We start from the raw sequence: 10,164 nt of genomic DNA on the forward strand, positions 1-10,164 counted from the left end.
AATAAATGGAAGAGAAGAGGCAGCTTGATGCAATACTTTGGAGGGTTACATCTTAGTAAACATGTGATCATTAGAAAAACAGTAATGCTGAGAAATAATTCTGCTTTGCAGTCATGGGCCAGGAGTGTGGTGGCAGGTTATTTCATTAACGACTCTGCCTTTTCTTCCCTGCTGTCTGCAGGATCTGTGTTTCGACCTGCCCAGCTGGTCACTACAGTGCAGACAAGAAACGCTGTAAAAAATGTTCACCCAATTGTGAAACCTGTGTTGGAGGCCATAGTGACCAGTGCATGACCTGTAAATCTGGCTACTACCTGAATGAAGTAACCAATAGCTGTATTACCAACTGCCCTGATGGGTTTTACCTGGATAAGAGTTAGTATTTCTTCTTGTTTCTTTATTGTGGGCTGCAGAATTTGATGTGGGGAGGTTGCTGGAATACTTACAAGCAGGAAAAGTGTGATGGTGATGCATCTATCTCTTACTCTATTTCTCATTAAATTGTTGCCAAGTGTGATCAAGAATCTCCTCAAAAATCTGCCTTTGTTTTAAAAACCATGCTTAATGTCAGGAGTAACAGTAGCAGAAGGAGGGCAATTCAAGAGCAAGTCAGCTGCAGGACAGAGGAGGTTGTCACTACTCCAGAAAGGGAGAGGCAGCACCCACATTCTGAACATGAGGCATTCCCAATTTCTCCAAATTCAAATGACATGGTGTCAGATAGAAGAGAGAGCTGCAGAATAGACCATGGGCACTGATCTGGAATCCTAATTAAAATAGGCTCCTTAGATGTAAAATGTTGTTGCAGTTAATGTTTCTGACAGACCTTCGTACCTGCAGTGATGTTATGACCCAAGAGCAGTAATCCTCTGCCATGTGAGACACTTGCCTTCAGTTTCCTCCTGTGATTGCCAAGTAGACTGCCCATGTTTAATTACCAGCTTTGGCTGGCAAAAATACTTAGACCTATATTCAAACACATTCTTAAAACTGCAGTGACTTTAGGTACACTGGAAGAAGATAAACGTGCTCAGGAGCTTTGTTTATCTAGGTACCTAACCTTTTGCTTTCTGCATTATGAAGCTGTGTGTTCATTTTTGAGAATTAGTAAAAACAGGTAACTACTTTAATTCTTCCATTTTTCATAGCCTGAAAACTATAGTAAAGGGAATTCCTTTACACCCAGTCAAGAGGGACAGATGAAAATTTAGGATTAAATGGGAACATCAGATTTTTCTTCTTAGAAAGGTACATGGCACTACATCTCAAAAGACAGCAGGTCTGAAGAGAGAGAGACATCTTTTAAAATAGGGAGCTCTTGAGATGAAAAGGCAGGTGTTAAGTAATTTATGTGTTGACTGTGTTAAGATTGGACCTGTTCATGCAGGTGTGTCTTTATGCTCCAAGTAAGGAAGACAGGACAGACTGCTTGCATGGGAAGCGTAAGAGGTAAATTGCAGGACAGTCTCTGAAACACATGGCAATCATTTCTGCATATCACTGCTATATGAAAAGACAATTTATAACTATTATAAACTATTATAAATAGTTAATTAAATTTTAAATGTTTATGAAGATTTTTAATAACATCAAAACATCTTTCTCAGGGTACAACTATCACTTCAAATGCTTAGAAATAGATAAAACCATTTGATGTTTGATGGGAAAAGCTAATGATAGGCAGACTATCTATGCTAGTCTAGCTTACTGTTTCCCTTCCTGATGTCAAGCTAGAAAGCAGTAAGTTATGTAATAATATATCCATGTAGTTTTATTAAACTGACCAAGGTTTTCTGGGCTCTTATCTTTTTTTCCTTTGTAGATAAGATTGTTTGCCGAAAATGTAGTGAAAACTGTAAGACATGTATTGAATACCAGATCTGCACAGAATGCAAACATGGCCTTAGGTAAGGAAATGATGGATGTCGCTAAACACAGCACCTGAAGACATCTACAAGGTTGCGAATACCCAATGAAGAATATCAGATAGCTATTTAACCTTGAATGGCCCTCATTTCATGTGTTTCATCACCCTTTAGTTTGTAATATAGTATTTTCTTGTACTACTGTGTTCCAGCTTGGCTAACAACAGGTTTTTAGAAGGCCTTTCATTTTAGGTAAAATAAAAACCCCAGTCATGTGGCAAGCTGGCTTCTTCACTTTTTTGACCTACAGTCAAGCATTATTTTAGCAGTAAAGCTGATAAATCATATTGATCTTTCTGATTCATTCCTGTGATAGAAAGTATTTTCTTATCTATATTGTATTTCTTCAGACATCCAGTCATTCACTTATCTCAAGTACCTCAGGCTGAATTCTGTTACAGTATAATGTGCACATGTTTTAAACAGCAATGGATATTTTTTCTTCATAGGAGGACTTAATCATTCTTGAAACTGATAGGTAAAACCTACAAAAAGCAGTACACATTTCAAGCTCCTTTATGAATGAAGGACCTTTTGCTCCAAGCAGCAAAGGTCAAAAATCTTATAAAATTCATGATGGAATGGATGGTGGCTTTATGCCACAAAAAATATGAAGTCAGTATTCAGTATCCGTAGGGGGTTCTTCTTGTAGAATACGAGCATTCTGCAAATGTTTTATTGTGGGGCTTTTACCATCAAAGTGGATTTTCATCTCTTAGTAAAAGTTGAATGTTGTTTGCTTCTAGGACATCAATAGCTGAATTCCTTTACATTTTGTCTGCATTTATGTTGCATCTAGATTTTCCAAGTGCCTGCATGAGTTTTGTTACGAATATCTATTTTTTTCGAAGTGACCTGTTTAAAAGAAAACGTGATCTGATCAGAACATTAGTCTATTCATGCTGTCTGTGAAATGCGAGTATCTACTTCCCTTTTAAAATGTTAATTAATTTGCAGTTCATGCTAAGAGTTTGGAGAATTTTAATACACTCAGCATGACCTTTTGTGTATCTGCAAAATCAAATTAGTAAATTCGCAGTCCAGAAGTTCCTACAATGAGCAAATATGTCAGGAGACCAAAGATTTCGTAGTTTTGGACCTTATGGGACACAGTTGCTATAGAAAAGTTATGCCCACATTTTCTTCGTTTCCCAGAAACTGTCTTTGTCTATCCATTAACACAAACAGCAGCTTTTAGCACCAATGAAGAAAGTAGGCAAGTCTATTCAGTGTGAGAAAAGGAGAAATCAAAATATAAAAAAAAATCAAATGAACCGAAACTTAATGTTTTCTTGGCCAATATTAGCAAACTGAGATTGATTTTTGATAATGTTTTGAAAAAACACCATCTGTGTTTGATATTGTTTGAAAAAACACCACTTACCTGGATGTGCCACATAAGTGCAGCCTCGCAGAACTTGCATTTCATGCTCCCCAGTTGTTTGAAATTTGCTGCATTTTCTTGACAGAATTATCAGTGGTCAGGGCCCTGGGCAGGTTTTGGGACACCTGGATTCCAGTTCTGGTTCTGTTACTGGCCTACTAAATAAACATGGGCAAATTATTAGTTCTTCCATCTGTAAAAACATGATAATACTACCTGCCTTGTAAAGCACTTTGAGATGTGTGACTGGGAAAAAATAATTAGAAAGCAGGGGTTGTTAGTTATGTCAAATTGCTGCTTTATTTTTTTTTTTCCCCTAAATTGGGACCGTATGCATTCTTGAAAATTTCCAGTGCTGCTGAGCACACATTTGCTGGATCCAATCTGTAAAATGGGGTTTTCACTAACTCAAGGTGGCAATCTGCAGAGCTGAAGAGCATACTTAGAGGAAGAGTTAAATTGGATAAAAGCTCCAGTTCCACAGAAGATGGCAAACATGGCAGAAAAGCCCTAGCTTAAGGGGGGAAAATAACCCAACACAACAAAACACAAACCCAACCAGCAGACTGCTGCGGGAACCTTACAACATGAAAAGCATAAACAGCTACTTAGACAGAAGCTTGGAAATGTGACTCTTTATGCTATTTCTTTTTCCTGTTACTCACTCTTTTGTGCTCTCTTAAAAGTGCCCACAGGGAGAACACCTCCAGCTGTAATCTTGACAAATCTCCCCAGCCACGCTGAACTGGCATTCAGTTAGGAGGTTTCAAAGGAAACTGCTATTGCAGAAAGAGGTGGTGATTTCCTTCACTGTGAATCTATTCTTAACCTGTGCTGTAGCATAGTGTCAGGAAATGCTGCAGGTCTTTTCAAGAGAAGCATGAAATCTTGTAAACAAGTCCCTTAGCATTTTTTTTTTAATACAGTGGTGCTGACCCTGTGACAAATTTGTTGTGAGTAATTGCGTTTTACTTGCCTGAATTTTTAGTACTCTTTGGTATTGTTCATATTTTTTTCTGTCCCCTACTACTTGGTAGTATTTACAAAAAGTTTGTAAACAGCTTCTGCATTCCACCATGGGCAAAACTGCATTTTATTCCCACTTGAAGTGATTGTTGTCTCTAAATTTATAAAATATTACCAATGAAGGAATCTCGTGAATTCTAAGGTATTGGTTATTCTTTTATTAAAAGATAACTACTGGTTTGCGCATGACCTTGTTGTCCTCTGTTGCTGTTATCTGCCCAAACACTGTTCTTTTTTCCTTTTTACACTAGTTTGCATGGCACTAAATGTGCTATCCGCTGTGAAGAAGGAAAATACCATAATGGTAAAGAATGCGAACCATGTCACCGTTCCTGTGCGACATGTGCAGGTACCCCACTGACATTTATCTGCATCATTTCCTTTCCTCTATGCTTTTAACTCTGATTGTATTCTAGTGTATCACAGTTACAGTATAAGAGAATTGTTTACATCTAAAAACTTAATTCTTTTGATAGTTCTTGAATATATTTTAAATACAGCAGACTTCCTTGGGCTAACATGAAAATCTTAAGTTTTCTAATTGAAAACGTGTATACAAACTTCTCGCTTTTTTCTTATTTTTTATCTTTCTCCTCCGTCCCCTGCCATTAATAGAGCTTATTCTGATTTCCAGTAATGCACTCCATTTTTCTTCTGAGTTGTGATAATGACTGATACATTTTGTATGACCTTTAGAACTACCAACAGCCATTTCTTTCAGGAAAAGATGTACTGAAATTATGTAGTTGTTTATTCAAGCCACATACCTTTATTGCTTGATGCTACTATTTGAAAGAAAGGCAAGTAAAAAGTCTCTAAAGTTATAAGGTTTTGACATTGTTAGAGGTGGTGTCTGTTAGGCAGTAAGAGGAACTAGCCAGTAAAAGAGTGTATTTTCTCTCTGATTTAAGGTGCTGGAGTAGATGCCTGTATAAACTGCACACAAGGTTATTTTATGGAAGATGGAAGATGTGTGCAGTCCTGTAGTAGTGGTTATTACCTTGATCACTCTACTGAAAGTGGATACAAAAGCTGCAAGAGGTATGATTGGTGGCTAATGTATGTGTCTGATGCTTGGCAGTATATTAGCTATTCTTGTGTTGAAGCAGATAATGCTTATGAGAACATAACACCACTACTGACTTTAAAAAATTTAAAAAAGAATTTATTGCATGCTGTGCAAATGAAGGAGAAGTGTTTGTTTTGGTTTGGGGAGAGGATCTGCATTTCTCAATAATAAAAATAGTCAAAATAGTGGGGTTTTATTACAAGTTAATTATTATTCATAAAGACCATTCCACAAACATGGCACAAGCTTATCACCAGACTACTACCCAGAACAGTTCAGCTGACTCTGTGTACAAATGTGTGGATAAATCTTGGACAAGGCTGTGCTGTGCAAGGAAGGGACATTTTTTCTATTCCATTCTTTGTTAAACAAATACTCTTTGTTGTCCTTTGGAATCACTTATTATTGACTCACATTGAGTTCACGGCGGGAAGGGAATCACCATGTGTTACAGTTTTACACACACACACGCACAAATTTATTCGCAACAAAAATACGATGGAAGCAGAAGGCTGATGAAAGGACTGGGCAGCAGGTCAGTTGTTTCCATCCTGTGGCTTTAGCTCATGCCTTACTGGCGTTTGTATGCACGATCAGCTTAATGCTTTTGTTGATTACTTCTGCATAATTCCAAAATACTAGAATAATACAACTATTTAGTAAAAAGCGTGAATAGGAAGTGGTTGAAGGAAAGAAGTAGCACTGGGTTGCAGGGGTAGTTAGTTATTTTTAATTATTATTAGAGCCGTTGATACCTTTAGCAACTGTGAACAAGCCCTTTGCAATACAGAAGAGTGCTCCTACAGTGAGGCCACAAAACCAACTCCTGTCACTGTCTTTCAGATGTGATGCCAGCTGTTTGGATTGCAGTGGTCAAGGAGACAGAAACTGTACAAGCTGTCCAAGTGGCTATAACCTAGACACTGGTGTCTGTGTGGTGGGAACAGTCTGCAAGGATGGTGAGTGAAATAATCTGAAAAGATTCATTTTACCACTACCAGCTTCCTCTTTTACATGTATGGGTTGGTTTGGTCTATTTCTTTTATATTGTTACAGACTTGATTTGAGGCCTATGTAAGTTCTGATTTTTTTCAGTCTTATGAAAAGGAGAAAGCTACATTTGCATGTATTAACAAGATTAGTCACATCCACTTTACCTGAATTTTCCTGAAATAGTTTCCCCCCTGCCAACAACCTACTTTTCCTTCCTTATCTGTTTTTCAAAAGCCATTGCTTTCAAAAGGTTTTTATCTAAAGACCCTGGTGTAATATCAATAGAATTACTATTATCTATTTTGCCACTTTAAACTGTGAAAATGCCGTTAAGTAAAAAGTATTTTAAGTACCTGTAGTGTTGCTTGAATTATGTGAAAGGGTAATGAGAACAAAAGAATTCTGAAATAGGGAGCACCCAATTTGTGGTGGAGATTTGAGCTTCAGAGAAAGTTCAAATCTCAGCTTTTCATCTGAAAAGTTCTCTGTGGCAACCTAGACAGCATTCTTATTGCATATGATTGGCATAATTTTTCACTAATATTCATTCCTCTCAAATGTCACAATTACAGAGATATTTAGATAACATCTTGCTTCCCTAAAATGTTACTATGTGAATTGCTTCTAGACACAGCCAACGAGTGCAGTCCAACAGGAAAATCGTAACAAAACAAGGTCCAGTGTTAAGCCATATGGAAGATACCTGACATCAGATGTACAAAAAGCTGACAATCACTCTTGGCTCCAGCTCATTTCTGCTGGCTTTAGTAAGAGTTCTACCAAAGACATAAAAAAAAAAAAAAAAAAAAATGAAAGGCTGCAGATCTGAGTTTTGTTTCTATGGGACCTTTACAGATCCTGTTGGAATTCAGGCCTTCAAACTTTGAAAAGTATCCTGTCTTTAATAAAGTTACATTACAGGTACTGACATGAAAAGGTCATGAGGCCTTTTCACATCAGGACACTAGAAGTGTCATTGTAATCTGGAGCAAGTCCACAGAAGGTGAGATTACAGATGGACAGATGAAAAGGAAGTATAATGCTAGGAGTTTTGACTAATACCATCTCAATATGTTGTTGCAATTGAATTCTGCAGTGCAAATATTTGACGTACCAGTTTGGTCTTTTAATATGGCTGGATAAATCTGTCCTCATTTGTACACTTCCAACTTCAGTCAGATACATATGTAGTTGCCCACGACTGGGGACACCCCATCTCACCATGGTCTCCCCCATTCTTCAAGTGCAGCTGCCATGAAAGGGATAGACCAGTGTGTGGGCCTTCAGGCAGTTACAACGCACTGTACTGGATCCCACCATACAGCACATGTTCTCAACAGACTGGGATAGCCAAGGAAAGTTCGGAAGATTGTTTGTTTGTTTTCTGTTAATATACAAAGAGTAGAGGGCCTCAATTCATTGCCTGACAAACAAGCAAGGGTTACTAGTCTCACTCACACTATAAGAACTGCACTTCTGTTGAGAATGTTTTATTCCTTTTCCTTGGTTTGCCTGGTTTATTCTTTTGATTCATAACAATTGAGAACAAATTCCTTTGCTGTAAATACCACTGTTTTCTAATTATTCTCTTTCTCATCTTTTTTTCCTTTTCACAAATGGATACCAATCATTCCCTGTCGGACCACACAATATCTCTTCCTGAAAAAAATAAAATAAAAAATGCTGTTGACTGAAATTCCTTTTGATGGACCACATTTCCTACTTGCTACCTGCTCCTGAATGGTCTCTTCAACCAAATCTGCCTGTCTGACCAATTAAACCTTCCTCCATTGTACACGCCATGCTCTCCAAACCTTCAACCTCCCCTTCTTCTCTTGCTGCTGCACTCTGGAAGCCACGGAAGAGTCCTGGGCCGAGGGAGGATTCTGTATGCTGGTGAAAAAGAACAATCTCTGCCAGCGGAAAGTGCTTCAGCAGTTGTGTTGCAGAACATGTACGCACAAGGGGTGAACTGACACCTCCCAGAGTCCTCCTGCTCCTGTAGACTTATAGATTAACCTGTATTATTGAAAAAGGAAAAAAGGAAAAAAAAAAGAAAAAAAAAAAAAAGAAAAAGAAAAAAAAAGCCACCTCTCTCTCTCCCCCTCTCTTTGTCTGGGGAGATGGTGAACTGTTTGTTGGAACTTAAATGGAAAAACTACAACACACCTACCTTTCATAACTGGGTGTCTAGAGCTGAGCATCCAGAATCAGAGAGTCAGTATTGTGTGACCAAAGCATTTGATGCCAAAATTAGCATTTAACTCATGATTTGATTTCCTGTCAACCTTAGGATTATTCCTGTTTTTTGAAGGTCCTTTTTCTTCCCTTTTTTTCCTGCTTCTTTCCCCTTAAGATGTTTAAAGAGTGTTTTAAGAATACAACACAAGTTTACATGGATTAAAACTAAACTATAGAAAAATGTATGCATTAGTCTTTTTTGTGCTGTGTGTATTGACAGGGGGAACTTGAGCTCCTGAGGGGATCGAAAACATCATTAGCTGCAGGACTAAGTTCTGCCCCTTTTGTAACAGTATTTAAAAAAACGAAAGTGAACATTTCTGCACACATGTCTTTCTTACTTCCTCTGCTGTGTGCTGGTTTTTGTATCACATGCAGTATGTATATATGTTTGCCCAAAATGTGGTTTTGGTCATATAGATTTCATTTTTAGACAGCTAGCTTATTAACAGATATGCTAGGATTTTTATTTTATTTTTTTAAATTGTCAAAGCTATTTCAAATAAACATAAAAAAAAAAAAAGTTGTTCCTGTAGTGAACAAATTCAAAAGACACTACTTCGTTTGGTTTGCATAAGCGAGAGTAATGTATACACTCAGAAGTCAGAAAACATTGCTAACATATAAGAAGTATTCATAAATTATTGTTGTCTTGTAACTTTCATAAAAAAGGGGATATTATCATACAGATATGTGGAGCTATTTCATAGTGCCCATATGTATATGCCAGTGTGACTATATGTGACAGGATGTGTTTACAGGACTGGATTTATAATTGTGCCAAATACATCTCCAGGAATAATTACATGTAGGGCAATAAATCAGTGGTTCTCTTGGTGTAACAATTGTGTCATGATAAGCCTGAATCTGCTTTTAACTGCTCACAGTAGAAATTTTAGCAAGAATAGTCTTGCTGAGGCCAATGGAGTTACCTCACTGTAAAACCATCCTGGATAGTGAGAGAATTGGCTCCTGCCTTTCTCTCTTTACCCAGGCACATGGCTGACAGTACAAGTTTCTGCTAAATATATCTTCAGCTTAACTTAGCATACTGTTCAAAAGACAGTCATTTAGGAGAAAACAAAATTTAATTGCAAAGATACTGTTTTCAGGGGATAATATTTAAAATGTACGAAGTGTCTTTCTCAGATAGCTTTCCAGGACACATAAATAGAAAATGGATTGCAGGTCTTTAAGCATGTAAATGTTAGAAAATGAAGGGGATCAAAACTGACTGTGGAAGTTTTACAAACAAATTAATACAAACCTACAGAGGTAATGTGCCATCTTTAGCAGAGAGCAGATAAGCTATTACAACTTGGTTTGGTATGACAGGGGGCCAGCCAGCCTCCTTTGGTGCCCGTTACAAAATTCCTGATAAACATTCAAATCTGAACGAATTCAACTTGTGCTAGTTTACCTACTAGTCTGGTACTGCCTCATTTCTCAGTATAACATGTTTAACTAGAACATAATGCTTTCAAAGTTTAAGTTAATATTATATATATTATATATAAATATATATT

The 10,164-nt window shown here is 37.4% G+C and overlaps 1 protein-coding gene across 1 annotated transcript; it reads left to right on the top strand.

Annotated features, from left to right (window-relative positions):
* Window positions 1-181: 181 nt before the first annotated feature.
* On the top strand, window positions 182-8,440 carry LOC104405012 (proprotein convertase subtilisin/kexin type 5-like; the record flags this gene model as incomplete). The annotated part of the gene is made up of 6 exons (XM_010013597.1): window positions 182-375; window positions 1,823-1,907; window positions 4,587-4,684; window positions 5,247-5,376; window positions 6,248-6,363; window positions 8,253-8,440. Coding segments are annotated over 6 exons (739 nt in total), but the record flags the coding sequence as incomplete, so codon positions are not given.
* Window positions 8,441-10,164: the final 1,724 nt, after the last annotated feature.

This window comes from Nestor notabilis, unplaced genomic scaffold (assembly GCF_000696875.1).
Source record: "Nestor notabilis isolate BGI_N333 unplaced genomic scaffold, ASM69687v1 Scaffold35934, whole genome shotgun sequence".
NCBI classification, from domain to species: Eukaryota; Metazoa; Chordata; class Aves; order Psittaciformes; family Psittacidae; genus Nestor; species Nestor notabilis.